The 22,054-nt window shown below is 36.9% G+C and overlaps 1 protein-coding gene across 1 annotated transcript; it reads left to right on the top strand.

Moving 5' to 3' along the window:
* The first annotated feature begins 1,075 nt into the window (after positions 1–1,075).
* ADAMDEC1 (ADAM like decysin 1) lies at positions 1,076–21,216 on the top strand. The gene is made up of 14 exons (XM_029203262.1): positions 1,076–1,190; positions 1,423–1,541; positions 2,086–2,162; positions 10,205–10,283; positions 11,704–11,780; positions 12,958–13,144; positions 13,322–13,381; positions 14,078–14,149; positions 14,618–14,787; positions 15,150–15,231; positions 15,946–16,076; positions 17,043–17,220; positions 19,158–19,241; positions 20,469–21,216. Exons 1-13 carry the CDS (start codon positions 1,103–1,105, stop codon positions 19,236–19,238), a joined length of 1,401 nt encoding a protein of 466 aa, XP_029059095.1. The 5' UTR covers positions 1,076–1,102; the 3' UTR covers positions 19,239–19,241; positions 20,469–21,216.
* Positions 21,217–22,054: the final 838 nt, after the last annotated feature.

Raw genomic sequence — 22,054 nt, 5'->3', positions numbered from 1 at the left:
ATTTCTAGTAAGTTATCCAAAAGAATCAGAAAATCAATCATAGAAATATACACAAATAACGACATATAAAACATTACACGCAAGGCAATATTCTAAAGTCATTAAAATAACATATTAATATACAATAGGATGACAATGTTTATGCTATAATGCTATGCAAAAAATAACAGGTTCCCCAAACCTTTTCTACAGTAAGAACTATAGTTTATAAAGTTTAATTTTCTTTTCTTTTCTTTCCTTTCTTTTACCAGTGCATGGAAGAGAGATGAAAATAAGTTGTCAAAACGTTAACAGAAGTCACTTCTTGATGTTGGGCTGCTGGGTGACCAACTTCTTTCCCTCAGTATACTGATTTGATGCTTATGACCATGAAAATGTATTATTTTTGTAATCAGAAAAAGTTATTTTCCTTCAGTAGAACTCATAGTGCATTTCAAAAATACTTTATATGCAGTATAATTTGAGGCTAGCACTGTCAAGAGAATTTACATTTGCACATTTCCTTATAGTTTTACGTGTGTGCGTGCATGTGTGTGTGTTACCTTGTATGAATTTTATAAGAAACTTAGAGTAGGTATCATTATCATCATCCCCTTTTCACAGATAAGGAAAGTGAGGGTCAGAGAAATTATAATATCCTAGCTTATAAAACTTTGCCTGGTGCTTGTTTTACAGATTGTTTTCTCTGTGCCAATTTTTCAAAATATGTACAGACTACTGAAATATTTTCTAAAAGTGTGGATCAATTTCTATAACATTACCACATGGCATGACCAATGGCTGAATTTAATGAATATGTAAACATATGCACACACATCTCAGCCTCAGTTGGTACTTTCCCACTACTATAGGAGCATCAGGGCCAAGCAGCTGTCCAGATGTGACTCCTTAAGCTGTAACCACAGACATAAACACTTCTCTTAAATGAGGAACATTCTCACAATCTTGACACTGCAATTTCTTAGCAACTTCCCAGTGTCATTAGGAAACATTACTCAATCTCCCAAAGAAGGTTTTAGGTTTTTATCCTTATTATTTTTTTTCAATTTGTAAAGAGAAGTAGGGGAAGATAAAACTGGACAGCTGGGGAGACCAAATCTTCATGTTGTGTGGGACGTCTCAGCTACCTACAGTAGCCAGCATGTCTTTGGTCCTGCTTTCCACCCTCTGGCTCATCGTTCAAGCTCAAGGTAAGTACTAATATATTGACAGTTCCAAAGAATTGTTTCATCATTGTCACATCTTTCCAGAATAGGGAGAGAAAACTAAAGAAAAATTCTTTGTTATCAAAGCTGAACTGGAGGAGTAACTTGTTCTTCTCAATGTTTCCCTTCTCAATGGAAATTGTCTTCCACTCAGTTTCAAGAAACCAACCAACAAAAACCTTTAAATATTTTGTCAGTATTACCTCTCTTTTTCTAGCAATAGCCATAAAGCAGACTCCTGAACTACAGCCCTATGAAGTAGTTCATCCTAAAAAACTACACATTTTACACAAAAGAGAGATACAGAACAACCAGACAGAGAAGCATGGCAAAGAGGTAAGCAATGGGATGACCGTGGGATTTTGCTGTCATCTAAAGAGACAGTAAAGGACCTTTTCACTAGTAGAAGTGATGTCACAGTCAACATCTAGTAGTTCAGTCTTGAAGCCCATTTACACGAATGCTCCCCTTTGCCAGGAGAGGGCATAGGATTTTCCTAAATGCTTTCACAGTTAAGCAGCAGGAAGGGAGTTAACTCCCACACTGGATCAGAAAAAATAAAACAGTTTGGGTGTTTCTCCAAGTCTGTGGGGGGAACAACAAAAAAAAAGAGGACAGAACGGCAGTATTTCTAGGAGAAGACATTCCTTGCCAAGTCCACCAAACCCATGTCTTCTCCCTACCCTCACCCCCTGACCCCCCTGAATTGCCTTTTTTCTATAATAGAGAAATCATATTATCTCATTAACATTTTAAAAATGTATTATAGATATTAACTTCCTATTACATTTGTAATTATTATTCTATACAGCTACCTATATCATTATAATTATTTTAGATAGACTCATAAACATAAATTATCATTATTACATATTTTTAGGAAAGATATGAACCTGAACTTCAGTATCAGATGATATTAAACGGAGAAGAAGTCATTCTTTGCCTACAAAAAGCCAAGTAAGTTGTTTTTCCTGACAGTCTAATCACTGGATTATACCTAAGAGAATGTGGAAAAATAAATCTTCTTTAGACTCTATATACTGTAATTTGACATAGAAGACATGAAGCATATTGAACATTAGATGCTAATATTGGTGTTAATATTATCTAAGAAGTTTGATGTTTCCCTAGGAAATTATATGCAAAGAGTAAAACAAAGAGAGCTGCACGAATGACTTGATGCCCTGCTGCTTTTGGAATTTACTGAAAATATTTTTCACCCAGATAAACTGAAACCTTTGATGTGACTTTCCATTACTTTTTGTTGCTGTTGTTCTGTAAAGCATTTTTATTTTTTTAAACATCTTTATTGGAGTATAATTGCCTTACAATGGTGTGATAGTTTCAGCTGTATAACAAAGTGAATCAGCTACATGTATACATATATCCCCATATACCCTCCCTCTTGTGTCTGCCTCCCAACCTCCCTATCCCATTCATCTAGGTGGTCAAAAGCACCGAGCTGATCTCCCTGTGCTATGCGGCTGCTTCCCACTAGCTATCTATTTTACATTTGGTAGAGTATATATGTCCATACCACTCTCTCACTTCGTCCCAGCTTACCCTTCCCCCTCCCCATGTCCTCAAGTCCATTCTCTACGTCTGCATCTTTACTCTTGTCCTGCCCCTAGGATCTTCAGAACCATTATTTATTTATTTATTTTTAGATTCCATATACGTGTGTTAGCATATGGTATTTGTTTTTCTCTTTCTGACTTACTTCACTCTGTATGACAGACTCTATGTCCATCCACCTCACTACAAATAACTCAATTTCAATTCTTTTCATGGCTGAGTAATATTCCATTGTATATATGTGCCACATCTTCTTTATCCATTCATCTGTTGATGGACACTTAGGTTGCTTCCGTGTCCTGGTTATTACAAATACTGCTGCAATGAGTATTGTGGTACATGACACTTTTGAATTATGATTTTCTAGGGTGTATGCCCAGTAGTGGGATTGTGGGGTCGTATAGTAGTACTACTTTTAGTTTTTTAAGGAAACTCCATACTGCTCTCCATAGTGGCTGTACCAATTTCCATTCCCACCAACAGTGCAAGAGGGTTCCCTTTTCTCCACACCCTCTCCAGAATTTATTGTTTGTAGATTTTTTTATGATGGCCATTCTGACCAGTGTGAGGTGATATCTCATTGTAGTTTTGATTTGCATTTCTCTAATCATTAGTGATGTTGAGCATCCTTTCATATGTTGTTGGAAATCTGTATATCTTCATTGGACAAATATCTATTTAGGTCTTCTGCCCATTTTTGGATTGGGTTGTCTGTTTTTTTGATATTGAGTTGCATGAGCTGCTTGTATATTTTGGAGATTAACTCTTTGTCAGTTGCTTCGTTTCTAAATATTTTCTCCCATTCTGAGCGTTGTCTTTTCATCTTGTTTATGGTTTCCCTCACTGTGCAAAAGCTTTTAAGTTTCATTAGGTCCCATTTGTTTATTTTTGTTTTTATTTCCGTTTCTCTAGGAGGTGGGTCAAAAGGATCTTGCTCTGATTTATGTCATAGAGTGTTCTGCCTACGTTTTCCTCTAAGAGTTTGATGGTGTCTGGCCTTACATTTAGGTCTTTAATCCAATTTGAGTTTATTTTTGTGTGTGGTGTTAGGGAGTGTTCTAATTTCATTCTTTTACATGTAGCTGTCCAGTTTTCCCAGCACCACTTATTGAAGGGGCTGTCTTTTCTCCATTGTATATTCTTGCCTCCTTTACCAAAGATAAGGTGACCATATGTGCATGAGTTTACCTCTGGGTTTTCTATCCTGTTACATTGATCTATATTTCTTTTTTGTGCCAGTCCCATACTGCCTTGATTATTGTAGCTTTGTAGTATAGTCTGAAGTTAGGGAGCCTGATTCCTCCAGCTCCATTTTTCTTTCTTAAGATTGCTTTGGCTACTCAGGGACTTTTGTGTTTCAACACTAATTGTGAAATATTTTGGTCTAGCTCTGTGAAAAATGCCATTGGTAATCTGATAGGGATTGCACTGAATCTGTAGATTGCTTTGGGTAGTAGAGTCATTTTCACAATGTTGATTCTTCCAATCCAAGAACATAGTATATCTCTCCATCTGTTTGTAACATCTTTAATATGTTTTATCAGTGTCTTATAGTTTTCTGCATACAGGTCTCCTTAGATAGTTTTATTCCTAGGTATTTTATTCTTTTTGTTGCAATGGTAAATGGGCGTGTTTCCTTAATTTCTCTTTCAGATTTTTCATAACTAGTGTATAGGAAAGCAAGAGATTTCTGTGCATTAATTTTGGATCCTGCAACTTTACCAAATTCATTGATTAGCTCTAGCAGTTTTCTGGTGGCATCTTTACGATTCTCATTGTATAGTATCATGTCATCTACAAACAGTGACAGTTTTACTTCTTTTCCGATTTGGATTCCTTTTATTTCTTTTTCTTCTCTGATTGCTGTGGCTAAAACTTCCAAAACTATGTTGAATAATAGCGGTGGGAGTGGGCAACCTTGTCTTGTTCCTGATCTTAGTGGAAATGGCTTCAGTTTTTCACCATAGAGAATGATGTTGGCTGTGGGTTTGTCATATATGGCCTTTACTTTGTTGAGGTAAGTTCCCTCTATGCCTACTTTCTGGAGGGTTACCACAAATAGGTGTTGAATTTTGTCAAAAGCTGTTTCTCCATCTATTAAGAAAATCATATGGTTTTTCTCCTTCAATTTGTTGATATGGTTTATCACATTGATTGATTTGCATATATTGAATCCTTGCATTCCTGGGATAAACCACACTTGATCATGGTGTATGATCCTTTTAATGTGCTGTTGGATTCTGTTTGCTAGTATTTTGTTGAGGATTTTTGCATCTACGTTCATCAGTGATATTGGCCTCTAGTTTTCTTTTTTTGTGATATCTTTGTCTGGTTTGGGTATCAGGGTGATGGTGGCCTCGTAGAATGAGTTTGGGATTGTTAGTTCCTCTGCAGTTTTTTGGAAGAGTTTGAGAAGGATGGGAGTTAGCTCTTCTCTAAATGTTTGATAGAATTCACCTGTGAAGCCATCTGGTCCTGGGCTTTTGTTTGTTGGAAGATTTTTCATCACAGTTTCAATTTCTATGCTTGTGATTGGTGTTTATATTTTCTATTTCTTCCTGGTTCAGTCTCAGAAGGTTGTGCTTTTCTAAGAATTTGTCCATTTCTTCCAGGTTGTCCATTTTACTGGCATACAGTTGCTTATAGTAATCCTTCATGATTCATTGTATTTCTGCAGGATCAGTTGTTACTTCTCCTTTTTCATTTCTAATTCTGATTTGAGTCTTCTCCCTTTTTTTCTTGATGAGTCTGGCTAGTGTTTTATCAATTTTGTTTATCTTTTCAAAGAACCAGCTTTTAATTTTATTGAAGTCTGCTGTTGTTTCCTTCTTTCTTTTTCATTTATTTCTCATCTGATCTTTATGATTTCTTTCCTTCTGCTAACTTTGGGGGGATTTTGTTCTTCTTTCTCTAATTGCTTTAGGTGTAACGTTAGGTTGTTTGAGATTTTTCTTATTTCTTGAAGTAGGATTGTATTGCTATAAATTTCCCTCTTAGAACTGCTTTTGCTGCATCCCATAGGTTTTGGGTGGTCGTGTCTTCATTGTCATTTGTTTCTAGGTGTTCTTTGATTTCCTTTTGATTTCTTCAGTGATCTGTTGGATATTTAGTAGTGCATTGCTTAGCCTCCATGTGTTTGTACTTTTTACAGTTTTTTTCCTGTAATTGGTATCTGGTCTCATAGCATGTGGTTGGAAAACATACTTGATACGATTTCAATTTTCTTAAATTTATCAAGGCTTGATTTGTGGCCCAAGATATGATCTATCCTGGAGAATGTTCCATGAGCACTTGAGAAAAATGTGTATTCTGTTGTTTTTGGATGGAATGTCCTATAAATATCAGTTAAGTCCATCTTGCTTAATGTATCATTTAAAGCTTGGTTTCCTTATTTATTTTCATTTTGGATGATCTGTCCATTGGTGAAAGTGGGGTGTTAAAGTCCCCTACTATGATTGTGTTACTGTCGATTTCCTCTTTTCTGGCTCTTAGCATTTGCCTTATGTTGAGATGCTCCTATGTTGGGTGCAAAAATATGTACAATTGTTATGTCTTCCTTCTTGGATTGATCTCTTGATTGTTATGTAGTGTCCTTCTTTGTCTCTTCTAATAGTCTTTATTTTAAAGTCTATTTTGTCTGATATGAGAATTGCTACTCCAGCTTTCTTTTGATTTCCATTTACATGGAATATCTTTTTCCATCCCTTCACTTTCAGTCAGTATGTGTCCCTAGGTCTGAAGTGGGTCTCCTGCAGACAGCATATATACAAATCTTGTTTTTGTATCCATTCAGCCAGTCGATGTCTTTTGGTTGGAGCATTTAATCCATTTACATTTAAGGTAATTATAGATATGTATATTCCATTTACCATTTTCTTAATTGTTTTTGGGTTTGTTTTTGTAGGTCTTTTCATTCGCTTGTGTTTCCTGCCTAGAGAATTCCTTTAGCATTTGTTGTAAAGCTGGTTTGGTGGTGCTGAATTCTCTTAGCTTTTGCTTGCCTGTAAAGATTTTAATTTCTCCATCGAATCTGAATGAGATCCTTTCTGGATAGAGTAATCTTGGTTATAGGTTTTTCCCTTTCATCACTTCAAATATCTCCTGCCATTCCCTTCTGGCTTGCAGAGTTTCTGTTGAAAGGTCAGCTGTTAACCTTATGGGTATTCTCGCCTATGTTATTTGTTGCTTCTCCCTTGCTGCTTTTAACATTTTTTCTTTGTATTTAATTTTTTTTTTTTTTTGCGGTACACGGGCCTCTCACTGTTGTGGCCTCTCCCGTTGCAGAGCACAGGCTGCAGACGCATAGGCTCAGCGGCCATGGCTCATGGGCCCAGCCACTCCGCGGCATGTAGGATCTTCCTGGACCAGGGCACGAACCCGTGTCCCCTGGATCGGCAGGTGAACTCTCAACCACTGCGCCACCAGTGAAGCCCTGTATTTAATTTTTGATAGTTTGATTAATATGTGTCTTGGTGTGTTTCTCCTTGCATTTATCCTGTATGAGTCTCTGCACTTCCTGGACTTGATAAACTATTTCCTTTCCCATATTAGGGAAATTTTCAACTATAATCTCTTCAAATATTTTCTCAGTCTCTTTCTTTTTCTCTTTTTCTTCTGGGACCCCTATAATTTGAATGTTGTGTTTAATGCTGTCCCAGAGGTCTCTGAGACTGTCCTCAATTCTTTTCATTCTTTTTTCTTTATTCTGCTCTGTAGCAGTTATTTCCACTATTTTACTTCCAGCTCACTTATTCGTTCTTCTGCTTTAGTTATTCTGCTATTGATTCCCTCTAGAGAATTTTTAATTCCATTTATTCTGTTGTTCATCATTGTTTGTTTGCTCTTTAGTTCTTTTAGGCCCTTGTTAAACGTTTCTTGTATTTCTCCATTCTATTTCCAATATTTTGGATCATCTTTACTATCATTACTCTGAATTCTTTTTCAGGTAGACTGCCTATTTCCTCTTCATTTGTTAGGTCTGGTGGGTTTTTACCTTGCTCCTTCATCTGCTGTGTATTTCTCTGTCTTCTCATTTTGCTTAACTTACTGTGTTTGGGGTCTCCTTTTCACAGTCTTCAGGTTCGTAGTTCCCGTTGTTTTTGGTGTCTGTCCCCAGTGGGTAAGGTTGTTTCAGTGGTTTGTGTAGGCTCCTGGTGGAGGGGACTGGTGCCTGTGCTCTGGTGGATAAGGCTGGATCTTATCTTTCTGGTGGGCAGGACCGCATCCAGTGTTGTGTTTTGGGGTGTCTGTGAATTTATTATTATTTTAGGCAGCCTCTCTGCTAATGGGTGGTGTTGTGTTCCTGACTTGCCAGTTGTTTGGCATGGGGTGTCCAGTGCTGGGCCTTGTTGGTCGTTGAGTGGAGCTGGGTCTTAGTGTTGAGATGGAGATCTCTGGGGGAGCTCTCACCAATTGATATTATGAGGGGCCAGGAGGTCTCTGGTGGTCCAATGTCTTGAACTCATGTCCCCCCCCCGTCAGGTCTGAGACCTGGCTGGAGCACCAAGACCCTCTCAGCTACATGGCTCAGAAGAAAAGGGAGAAAAGAAAGAAAGAAAGAAAAGAATAAGTAAAATAAAGTTATTAAAATAAAAAGATAGTATTAAATTTAAAATTTTTCTAATTAAGAAAGAAAAAGACGAGAGCAACCAAACCAATAAACAAATCCACCAATGATAAGAAGCACTAAAAACTATACTAAGATAAACATAAAAATCAGAAACTAGTCAGTCGCATACAGCAAACCCCAAGTCTACAGTTGCTCTTAAAGACCACCACCTCAATTTTGGAATGATTAGTTGTGTATTCAGGTATTCCACAGATGCAGGGTACATCAAGTTGATTGCGGAGACTTAATACGCTGTCCCTGAGGCTGCACAGAGAAATTTCCCTTTCTCTTCTTTGTTCGCACAGCTCCTGGGGTTCAGCTTTGGATTTGTTTCCGCCTCTGCATGTAGGTCGCCCTCTGGCAACTCTTCTTCGTCCAGACAGGAGGGGGTTAAAGAGCAGCTGATTTGGGGGCTCTGGATCGCTTAGGTCAGGGGGAGGGAGAGGTATGGAATGCAGGGCAAGCTTGCAGTGGCAGAGTCCAGTGTGACCTTGTACCAGCCTGAGGTGAGTCATATGTTCTCTCGGGGAAATTGTCTCTGGATCACGGGACCCTGGCAGTGGCGGGTTGCACAGGCTCCGAGGAGGGGAGGTGTGGATAGTGACCTATACTTGCACACAGGCTTCTTGGTGGCAGCAGCAGCAGCCTTAGCATCTCATGCCCATCTCTGGGGTCTGCGCTGATAGCTGTGGCTTGCGCCCATCTCTGAAGGTCATTTAGGCGGTGTTCTGAATTTCCTCTCCTCGTGCACCCCAAAACAGTGGTCTCTTGACTCTTAGGCAGCTCCAGACTTTTTCCCGGACAGCTGTGGCACACTAGCCCCCTTCAGGCTGTGTTCACGCAGCCAACCCCAGTCCTCTCCCTTGGGTCTGAACTCTGAAGCTGGAGCCTCAGCTCCCAGCCCTCACCCACCCCGGCGGGTGAGCAGAGAAGCCTCTCAGGCTGGTGAGTGCTGGTCGGCGCCGATCCTCTGTGGGGGAATCTCTCCACTTTGCCCTCTGCACCCTTGTTCCTGCACTCTCCTCTGTGGCTCTGAAGCTTCCCCCCTCTGCCACCCACAGTCTCTGCCTGCAAAGGGACTTCCTAGTATGTGGAAATTTTTCCTCCTTCACAGCTCCCTCCCAGAAGTGCAGGTCCTGTCCCTATTCTTTTGTGTCAGTTTTTTCTTTAGCCCTACCCAGGTACGTGGGGAGTTTCTTTCCTTTTGGGGAGTCTGTGGTCTTCTGCCAGCATTCAGTAGGTGTTCTGTAGGAGTTGTTCCACATGTAGATGTATTTTTGATGTATTTTGGGGGAGGAAGGTGATCTCCCCATCTTGCTCCTCTGCCATCTTGAAGGTCCTCTTCTCCATTACTTTTATAATAACATATATCTAATGCTCATTCAGGGCACACAAGTTTGAGATAGATCCCAGGGTATGGGGCTCCACCAAGTTCTATAATAGTCAGTAAACTTCTCCCTGAATGCAATGGTCCTTCATGTGTATTTACGACCCAACACCCTACAGAGATCCTTTGGAGGCTATATCCTTGGTTCAAAGAATCCCAAAATAATCCATTTGAAGGTAGAAAAATTCCTATGTGATTTTTCTATCAGAAAAGTATTTCAGGGTATTTCTTTCCTCAGATCTAAGAGGTATAACTAATGCTTTGGTTTGCTTCAGGAGCAGACTTCTGATGTTGGAAAAGGACCAGTGGTCAGAATGCCAGCTCTTTCTCACTGTAGACATTATCATTCCTTTAGCACTGATGATCTTACAGGAATATTAGCCTTTATTACCACCATGAGAGTATCATGCAGCTTTCTGCTCTCTACAGGCATCTCCTGGGGCCAGACTACCTTGAAACATATTACTCACCCAGAGGAGAGAAAATCACAACAAGCCCTCAGAACATGGTAGGTTCGGAATGCTTTCTGGGACTCTTACTTGGATCTGCTGCTTACATCATAAGATTCATAAGTTCAAGGGCAACTTAAAAAAAATTAAAGGACTTGAAAACAGGATGCTCATCTAAGACCAATGAGATAACAGATGAAAAAAATTGTATCTTTTTTAAAAGATAAGGAGTAGTAGGAGGCTTCCAAGTGTTGCATTTTTAGAAGCAACCAAAAGTCTGCTTTCCCTTAAACCATCTTATCAATAGGTTAGAAATATTGTCCCCTAGGTTCTTGAAAGGTCATGTCACTGTTTACTGTTTTCTAATGATATATGCATTTATCCTGAGATCAGAAAAGGTATATCAATTATTTAATTAATATAATTTTTTATCTGGTTAAACTACCATCATATGAATAATGCCAAGGTATAGATATCAGACATAGAGAATCAAGGCCAAGGGAAAAACAGGAAGAGAATATAAAAAGACTCATTCATAGAGTATTACCAAGCTAAGTGAGTTTCTCAGAGCCACCCTCCATGGTGCCCCAAATATCTATGTTTCTATAAAAAAACAGACAAGACTTATGCCACAAAATGACTCTCCATTCCCTTCTCAAGTCAAGACTCTCATTTCATGGATGTCTGGATTGTTGCTAACATTGACCTCTGGGGAAAATATCTGATAAATTTATTCATGCTCAAGTGTGAATGGCCAGTGATATCTTAATGTGGTACCTTTTCCAAGTCGTCTATAAGAAAATGTTTATGATGATAAAGTTTCTTACAAAGGAAAGAAAGACACAGATGGATTTTCAGACCCTGAGGCAAGTCAGTTTATTTTGAGCAAGAGTTTATTCATTAGCTTTCTTGGATCATTCTACATAAGTGACCCATTACTTTGCTTCTACGAAGTGCCAACCATGTGTGAATCTCTAGTTGTAGATAAATTCTCTGGGCTTCGGATGCTGGTAAAGGGATGCCACTAACACACTAGTTAAAATAATGAGTTGGACCAGTTAGTCTGAGGGGCTCAGGAGTAGTGATGTGGCCCCCTGAGGACTCTAGAATCTGGAAAAATGAATACCTCATTTTATTGACATGTGATGCACAGTGGAGCTTGCATAAGGGAACTATATTCTCAAAAGTTGACACTCAAACCTGAGAGCTCTTGGGGAGTGCTATAGATCCCATGGGGGAACTGGCTACTTCTCAAATGCAGCATCCACTCTTGCCATGAGTCCATTTAGATTCAAATTCCCCATGGAGTAGTTCATGAAACCACTGAGGTTCTCCATGTTTTTGTTTCTGGGAGCTGGTCTGGCCACAGCCACTACTTGAAGAACTTTCCTACATATTCAAGATAAGAGCTTTCAACACAACTGTGATATGTTTATTTTTGTAGTTAAAAAAAACAAACACATTTTTTTCCAACCTTAGGAACACTGCTACTATAAAGGACACGTCCTAAATGAAAAGGATTCTGTTGCCAGCATTTGTACTTGTGATGGGCTGAGGTGAGTGCCACTTGCAAAAATGTTAAACATCAAGCACCATTTTGTTACACAAGATTGAGTCTTTCTGAACACCGTATCTTCTTACTATCTTGGTAAAATTGTCTCCATTGATAAAATGTTGAATATATGTGGTTAAAGTGAAGAATAATGTATCATCCTTGCACTCATTATCTGCGGTTCTAGTAAAAGTTAAAGTTAGCAATTTTTAAACAAGTACTACATTCTGCAGCTTGATGATATCTGGATCCATTTTCATGTTTATCACCCACTCTACCACTCACTCCCCAAAACCACCTGTTTCATTTTCTTAAAGATTCTACCCTGCAATTGTCATGGTTGAACATAATTTTTAGAAGTTTGTGTGCATGGGTATGTGTGTGTGTCTGTCTGTGTGGTATTTCTGTTTACTAAAATAATTCTTGCCAATTAGGGAAAATTTTTAACGTGTGAGAAAGCACAAATACAAAAATATCCACCATAAAATTTTACCTCTGTGTATCGCTATTATTAACATTTTGTCATGGTTGCTGCCTTTTATGCATATAGACAAATATATCTTTTACATGACTGAAATATGAAATAAAATATACATGATTCTTCTGCCAACCTGGGACATACCACATGACATCATAAGCCTTTTCCCAGATCATAAAATACCTTCATAGATGTAATTTTTAACAGCTGTGTTGGCTTTCTAATATTCCATCATATGGATTTACTTTGTATTTCTGAACTAATTTTCCTTCTAAGAAGAGAAAAATCTTTAAGTTAATACTAATTATAAACTGTTCCTCTGGCTGATCTGCTCATCATTCTTTCTCTGTTCTGGGGTTCTTGGTATCTAAACATGCCTTTACTGCATCTTCCATTATATGTCTGGGAACTGCCAAGAAATATTTGCTAAATGTGAAAATAAACTATGGTGTAAATTCCAAATTCTTTGGGATAGCTTCATCTTAGTACTTCTTGTTCAGAATTCTCTAGGTAACTAAAATAGGCTCTATTTTAGTACTGACAAATACTGAGTACAACTTAAGTTAGCAAAAGTTAGCTGCAAGGCCTACAAATGAAAACTCTATGTGTGAGTTTGGGATTGAGGAAGAGGTATCCCTCCACTCTGGTCAGTGGATGTGACTCTGGAAGACAATCTTGAAATATGAGCCTCTGTATCTCGCAGGGGATACTTCACACGTCACAATCAGAGATACATGATAAAGCCTCTGAAAAGCACAGACCAAGAAGAACATGCTGTCCTCATATACAACCAGGAGGAGCTAGACCCAGCTAATCACACCTGTGGTGTAAGAAATGTTGGCAGGAAACAGGGCCTTATTCGAACTTCAAGGTCACTCAAAAGGCCAGAGGTGAGTGAAGCTTTCTGACCAACATTCATTTCAGCAATGATGTATGAAATACTGGTGCACCCAGCAATGACTCGTATGAGTAAAGCCCAACCCTTCTTTACTTATTTAAATCTCTTTGTAAGCTTTTTAATGTCTTAGGTTGAAGATATTAACAATGTTCTTTCACTCTTTGTAAAGAAAGACTTTCTTCAGGCTGAGAAATACATCTATCTCTTTTTGGTGCTGGATAATGCCTTTGTGAGTATGAAATATAAGTACTTTTTGGCCAGTTAAGTCAACTTTTAAGTTTTCTTATCAAGTGGACACAAGCAATAAACTATTCTAGCTGAAAATACAAAGCCTGTCCACCTGACTGTCTTGTCTGTTCTACCTGCTTTGTCAAAAATAGTTTTCATTCATCCCCCCCTTTAAAATCTTCTGCCAAAATATTCAGATATTGGAAATATACTTAATGCCAGATAGCAACAGTAAAACAACCAAAATAACTAGAAACATAAAAGAATGGGTTATTAATATCTTTTTAAAGTTCTCACTATAATACATAAATATAGACATAAAACTATATGTACTTTACAAATTATGTTCATATGCTCAAAAATACTAGAATCTGTGCTTCTAACTCTCAAATACTGCTTTATAACCAAATTTTAATAATATTAAATTGGTTTAAAAACATTGAAATTAATTTGATTTATTTAACTTAGTCTGAATTGAAATTTTATATGAATGCCAAATTGTTCTCCTGCCAAAAACTTCTTACATTTGAATTAGAATTTGTTGAAATAGATTCTTATATCAGATAGACGTGGAATGAATAGACATTTATTTACATTGAAACGTGTAATTTTTCTTAGAATGTAAAATCCTGTACCCCATCAGCTTTCTCACTTTAATTTGTGGTTTTAATTACTCTTTGCATTTTGTGTTTTACAGTATAACATGTATAATAGGAATGTAACTTTGATAAGAAGCTTTGTGTTTGACGTGATAAACCTAGTCAATGTGGTAAGATATTTGTTCTCTAAACATATATTTCCACACAGGAGCTTAGGGCTTCCCTATGTGTTCACCAAATAAGGAGCTGGGAGAGTCACAATGGCTTAAGGCCAGCAGTTTTGGGAAATTTAGCAGATAATGATCAACATCAAGGTAAAATCACTTATACTGTAGCAAAGGCAACTTCTAGGTTTTCTATTTTCAAAATTCGGATACATTTATGCATCACTTGTGGTCAGTAAAATATCTAAAATACTAAATAAATCTCTCCTACTATATAGCACAGGAAACTATATTCAATATCCTGGGATAAACCATAATGGAAAAGAATATGAAAAAGAATATATATATATATATAACTGAGTCACTTTGCTGTACAGCAGAAATTAACATATTGTAAATCAACTATACTTCAATCAAAACTTTTAAAAAAAGAAATCTCAAACATTTTCATGAAGAAAAATGTTCTTTCCACAGATTTATAATACCATAGATGTTCAAGTGGTCTTGATAGGTATGGAAGTCTGGTCTGATGGTGATAAGATAAACGTGGTACCCAACACAGCTGTCACCTTTAAAAACTTTCTGAATTGGCATCGTTCTAACCTGGGGAAGGTGAAGATCCATGACCATGCTCAGCTACTCAGGTGAGCACATGCTGGACAGGGCCAGGCCTATTTTGGCAGAGAAGATAGTTATCCCAAATATTTCTTGGCAGACATTCCTGTTCAATTCTACCTCCCTGATCAGTTGTCAGAGAGCCTAAGGTTCTACTAATAGCAGTTCACCTGTGAGATTATTGGAGACCCATGTCAGAACACTAAAATCGACTCTTGGATGTGGGATAGCCAGCTGTGGTCATTATAATGCTATAGAACAGCAGAAGCTTTTCGGGGGCCTCATGAATATGAAAAGGATAGGGGAACTAGGGAAATCTCAAACATAGTTGAAAAAAGCTGATGGTTCCAAAGATTCAAATTGTGACAATGTACCTGTAACTTTCACACAGTGGAGTTGGCTTCAAAAATCGAATTACAGCACTGGCAGCCTTGAATTCCTTGTGTTCCCCATCGTCTGTTGCCGTTATTGAGGTTTGTAAAAATATAGCTCCATGAGGTTCTATAACCTCCAGGAAGACAAGCACAATGTCTTATTCAGAGTTAGCACAATGTACATTTGCTGAGTCAGTAAATAAAAGTAGAAATGAACCTCCTGCTAGATCACTACACTGAAGATTCCTTGGATTATGAAACAGAATATCTCTTTACATTGACTATCCCAGAGGTTTCATTCTTTAGTTTGTGTTAGGGAATGAGAACAGGAAGACTGGGACATAAAGGGAATCCAGGTGCCCTCTGGGGCCCAAGGCAACTTCAAATTAATCATCCCTAGTATCTATGGCCAGGAAGGTCAGACAAAGTGCATGCTGGTGTCATATGGCCAAACACTACCAATGTCATAGGCATCACGGCAATAGTTTTTGGAGGTCTTTGAGTACATACTATGGTGTATTTTAGTACTTCTTATAAAGAATGGAATTACCATAATTTAACCATGGTTTATCAAGAATTCATCATTAATTCAGCAAATATTGATTGAGCACTGGCTCAATGGTTAGATTCCCAGGAGGCAATCATTTCAAATGTTTATGCAACAATTTTCAATAACCAATGACAGGGCAAGAAGCTCAATGATTCAATAATTTTCATCTGTCAAATTATTTTTTTGTAACACTGAACATTGGCAAAAATTAACAAATAACTGAATAAAATCAGAAGTAATAGATATTTCTATTCTTTTTCCAGGGTAAGAGAAAGAATAGTGTCTCTCTTGCAGGAGTGATGGCACATGAGTTGGGTCATGTCCTCGGTATGCCTGATGTTCCATATAACACCAAGTGTCTCTCTGGGAGTTGTGTGATGAATGAATATCTGAGGTGAGCCCTTGTCACCCTAGAGAAAAAATATTTCTTAAATCTTAAAGAATTCAGATGCAGCCTATATAGTTGGATGGAATTTTTTTTTTTTATGTAGCGCTGTTTCCTGCTAATTCACCCTCCAGCTTCTTTTTTCTTTTCTTTTTCTTTCTTTTTTTTTTTTTTGGCCACACCGCACAGCATGTGGGATCTTAGCTCCCCAACCAGGGATCAAACCCGTGCCCCCTGCATTGGAAGTGCAGAGCCTTAACCACTGGACTGCCAGGGAAATCCCCACCCTCCAGCTTCTTGATGTATAGGATTTACCAGCTAGCAGAGTTCATTATTTAAGATCTCCAAATATGCCAAGATAGAGCTTATAAGTATAGTGATCATGTTATTTTAACTTAAAATAATTTTAGCTTAAAATAATATATTTTCTAAAAATATTTATCTAATTAAGATGATGACAACATCCTTATAAATCCCCATCACCAATCAATTCATTTTTATGTTATTAATAGTTGCCTTTTAATTCCAGGCACTTTGCAAGGACCTGGGATAGAAAAATGAAAAAACATACCTTGCTTTTGAAGTGTTCATAAATAGAAAGATAAATATGTCCATAGAACCTCTAATTCTACAATTATTTCTTTTCACTATTCATTGTTATTATCGCCTACCTCTTAGCCCTCGGTGAGATGAGTGAATGATAACAAATGGCGAGGCTCATCACTGCTGCCCTTTAGGACAGAAGTGAATCCACATGGGAATTTAAATTCTTCCAACTCTACAACTGGGTGTCTAGGAAAAGAATTTTTCAACCAGCATAGTATGCCTGCTCTATGAAGCTCCACATATAACATGGTCCATTTATACTAAATTTGGAATTTTCATTGAACTACGTAATATCGTTAGACAAGTCAGATTCTCATGTTCACTTATCACTGTGTGTCATGATATATCTCATTTTTCTTCTGGTTACAGTTCAAAATTCCCAAAGGATTTCAGTACAGTCAGTCTCTCACATTATAAAAAATATATTTTATCTCAAAAACCAAGATGCTTGCTGAAAACACTGGTTCCTAAAAATATGATGATAAAACCAGTGTGTGGGAACCAACTTCTGGAAGTAGGAGAAGTCTGTGATTGTGGCTCTCCTGAGGTATGAAAATATCCACGGTTTAAAAAATTTACTAAAGAGTTATTGTTGCATAAGAATTATACTGTTTTCTTTTTCTTTTTTTTCCTTTAAAATGTTTTTTTGGAAATTCTTTTTAAAGACAAACTTGACATCTTAGTAAAAAGTAGGCTTGCACTTGTTTTCAGTACTGCTTTTAGTAATCTTTTGAAAAGCATTTCAAAGCCAGGATACACTTATGACATGATTGTATGAAGTTCAGTGTAAAGAAGTAAATCATTAACTATAACATGTCACTTATGATCTTTCCTAAATATATTAGTCAGAAATTCCTAAATCACATAAAGTCACAGCTGATCATTTGTTGAGCAATAACAATTAAAAGTCTAGAAGTAAGTTCTCTCCATAGAAAAAGAGCTGGCCTTCTCTCATCAAACCAGTGTGTAAATGAGGAGAAATTAAAACAGAAGGAGAAAAAAGAAAAATCACACAAACCTGTAGAAAATGGGTTAACATAGAACGTCTAAGATAATTACTATACTTCTGCTAATCTTCATAAAAATCTGACCCCTTCAAGGCATCAGTGTACTCTAAAGAATGTCTCTGATAGAATGTTTACTAGCAATCCCAGATTAGGTTTCTAAAAGAAAGCATTCTATTTTCTTAGCAATCTTCTTTTACTTTTAAGATTGAGAAAATGAGTTACTATTTGAAGAGAATTTTTATGTGTCAATCTACAAAATGCTTTTATAATCACAATCTCCTTATTACTCACAACAAATCTACAAAATAGGTTTGTTATTTTCCCAATTTAGAAAAGAAGTGAGACGCAGAAAATTTAAGTAACTAGATCCAAGGATACAAAGCTAGTAATTGGTGAAGCCTACTGCAACCCAAGACTTATCCATTACTTTAAGAGGCTCTATGACAATGGGGAAGGCATGTAATCTCTCTATGCCTGAGTTTATTTATTCAGAAATTTTAAGCTATTGAATTATATTAAAAGTTTACATGGTGCAACAATCATTTGTAAAGAATATTGCAAATATTCTCTTAATTATAATGAGATATGAAATTTTACAAATGACGTGATACCTTACAATAAGTTAGACTTATGTTTATCTCATTCTTGCTATGAGTAATTGTTTTAAATTACTTTTTATTGGAGTATAGTTGCTTTACATAGCTTATAAATAATTCTTGTCTTATAGTTTATATTATTGAATATATTTTTGCTATTCATCAGATAGATTTTATCATAATGATGCATAATCTGTTCATAGTTTACTAATATACGCTTAAATAAGTAAATAATGGCTACCTAATTTGTACTAATTTTTGCCATCTATCACTTAATATTAGTTGTTTTCTCCCCTCAGCCTTTTAATATGATGGATTATATTACTTTATTCTGTAGAGCTGAGTCACTCTTGCATTTTTGGTGACAAAAAAACCCTGCATAGTTTGTAATAGAGAGTTGTTATATTAATAAGCTAGTGTTTTACTAATATTTTATTCAAGTTTTTGCATTTATATTCATAAATGAGAATAGTATGTATGTGTATATTCATTACCAAGTCTCATGATCGAAATTATGCAGGCTTGGTAAAATGAATTGAGGATTAAGAAAATTTTTTTCTCTATCTTCAAGCTGTTTGAATAGTATAGAAATATTGTCCTTTGAGCTTTTAAATTAACTTACATGTAATACCACGTGGGCAAATTTATTTGGGATAATTCTTGGATAATTCTATTTTTGTCCTTTTAGGAGGTAGTTTTCACTACTCAGCATTTTTTCTATTATTAAATTTCCTTGGTCATTTCCATTGGAATTTGTATAGCAGAGTAATTTAGTTTAGAAAGTAAAATTTCACTGTCATCTTGTACCAGAATTATGTGCACATAGTCTACAGGAAAAAAAATACTTGAACCCACTTTCGCATTGTGTGTGTGCTTTAAAGGAATGTGCCAATCCTTGCTGTGACGCCATGACCTGTATGTTAAAACCTGAAGCTGACTGTGGAAAAACCAGTAAACCATAACACGTAAGACTTTTTTTTCTTCGTTTCCAAATATTTTCATACTTCTATGTGATTTAAGAAAGATGTGACACTGAGTTCTACAATACAGTAAAACACAATTTATTTTACATTTTTTAAATGACTCAGTTTCAGGAATGAAAAAAGCCATCAATATGAACATAAATAACTCAGAGTTGTGTGTATACTAATATAGAAATGAGAAAAGTGGCTACTTTATCATCTACTAGATCAGGACTGCTGTAATCTGTGCTAAAATTTGTATAAGTTTCTATTAGATAGTTATAAGTTTAATATAAAGTAATATAACAGAAAATTTTATTTAAAAAGGTCTCAATTGAAGAGCAAATTTTGTTAAGTGTTGATCATTGAAACTTGCAGCGTAGTCAGAAAATAACATTTAAGAACACACTACAAGATTTAGCAATTTTATTCCTTTCAAAATGCCTCAATAATTCATAATTCACTTATTATTTTTGTGTTTTACACACTCCTACATAAGTTATACTAGGAAACCTAATTGTTTTGAATATATTCCTTTCAGTGAAAAAGAGTCTCCAAATCTAAAAATGGCAACAAGAACAAAAAGTTATAAATAGGGGAAAGGTTCAGGATAAATTATATTAAAGGAGTTGTTCTTACAAATCCCCACCCTTTCCTGAATTTCCTGAATCTTTTCTGGGACGGAAACTGCAGAGAGATTATAAAGTGAATAATCGACTCAAAAACCATTGACTATAACTTCCTCAAGGAAAGGATCAGAGGGGTCATAAGATGAGGAACATAATTCATTCTCTCACCAAGCATCATTGCACTCAGCTGAACCCCTGGTGTGATCCACTCTGCAGGGAATGCTAGACATTAGGCCCATTTTCTTCCTCTGTCACAGAGACCAGAAGCATAGCATCACAGAAAACATCCATTCAACTCTTTAGGGGCTTGGAATGATAGGTGGGCATGCCCTATTACTGGGCAAGATTGGCAATTTAGTATCATGGAAAGAAAATTGGACTTGGACTCAGGAAACTTCAATTCTTTTCTTAGTTCTTCCCCAAACTAGGGACTTTAAGCTAAGTTATTTAATTAGTTTTCTCACCTGTAAAATGAAGCTAATGATATTGCCTTTCAGTAGGGTTGTTAGCATTTTTAAAATTCTATAAATATTTATTATTATTACATAATATTTTATAATTTATAATAACCATGGCTTCCAAACTTTTTTCTTTTGATCAGAGAATGAATCCAAAAATCCACTTCATTGAGATGCTACTTGCCAGGACAAGAACCAAGAAATCTAAACATGCCAGGAATCTTGCATATTCTCACTGTTGCCCTGAGATATATTTTGCTTTTCACTTGTCATTATGCTTCCTATATTTTTACCACTCCAGCCAACAGGTCAATAAATGTATTTAGAGAAGCTGCATGTTTTCTAAGCCTGATCTTTAGTGTATTTTTAAGGACCATGAAGCTGTTGTTTAGCTCTGTTCTTTGGAGAACAAAAGAAATTAGCCTTTGACTAAAACACCTCAAAATGTTCTGCTGAATTATGCAGGCTCAATTCAGAATTGTAAAATGTTAAGTGACATGTGTTTTAACCCCACTTTTTTTTTTTTTTTTTGCGGTACGCGGGCCTCTCACTGTTGTGGCCTCTCCCGTTGCGGAGCACAGGCTCTGGACGCGCAGGCTCAGCGGCCATGGCTCACGGGCCCAGTCGCTCTGCAGCATGTGGGATCTTCCCCGGACCGGGGCACGAACCCGTGTCCCCTGCATCGGCAGGCGGACTCTCAACCACTGCGCCACCAGGGAAGCCCCTTATTAAGCATTTTTAATTTTGTCATGTGTAATCCTTTCACCATCACATTTAATATTAATTTGAAGAAGTCTGCATTGCTTACACTGGAATTTAGCCACCAAGGAATGCTTCATTCATCTATTGGCTTAATGAACCACAATGTCAATGAATAAAAGCGCAACTTTTGGAGGGTTTTCTGTGTGGTCATTTTCAAAAATGAATATTTTCTAGCTTTGCCATAGGTCTGTGTTAGACGTTAAAGCCTCACATAATTAGACAGTTTTCCCTCTGGTCATTTGACAGCATTGCCACAGAGAGCTGGGCATCGTGATGGAGATGGAAAAGGTCACATCATATTTTAATGCCCAAAATGAAATGACTTGAGTCCAGTCACACAAGACTAGACTTCTTTTTGAAGTTTCTCTAAACCCTTTTTAACAATTAAAATAATTGCCCACATTTCCACTGATGCCTGGGCCGGGAGAACAGGAACTTAAACCTACTTCTAAAGATTAGGTTTTGAAACAAGCAAACCTTCCAGAAAACCCTGCTTGCTCCTGTCGGCTGTCTTCCCCTTCCTTGCTTCCCTATTATTGGTGGGTTTGTAACTACAAGTGTTACAATGAAGCTGCACATCTGATGTTGCTGGTAGCCCTGCTGCAGCCAGGACTTGTCAATATCCCCAACTGTCCACTGGTCTGATACAAACTCCCACCCAAATCTTCCAAGGAAAAAGGGTTTCCTTAGGTTTATTTCTCCCCTACCTCATGCTCAGATAGAGGCTTCTTATAGTAAAACTGCTTGACCTACAAGGATTATAACCAGTGGCATGCTGGAGACAGCTAGCATTGGTTGTAAAACACAGCCATTACTAAAAAAGCAACCCATAAAAAATGTATAATTAAATACATTATATTAAAACCTATATTAGAGCTCCCCAGAGAAACACCATACATACTATATTTACATTTATTCACTCTTTATGATAAATAGATATATATCATATACATATGATAAATACATA

This window comes from Monodon monoceros, unplaced genomic scaffold (assembly GCF_005190385.1).
Source record: "Monodon monoceros isolate NGI ecotype Baffin Bay Population unplaced genomic scaffold, NGI_Narwhal_1 Super_Scaffold_5, whole genome shotgun sequence".
NCBI classification, from domain to species: domain Eukaryota; kingdom Metazoa; phylum Chordata; class Mammalia; order Artiodactyla; family Monodontidae; genus Monodon; species Monodon monoceros.
This window is presented reverse-complemented; position numbering and strand designations above follow the sequence as displayed.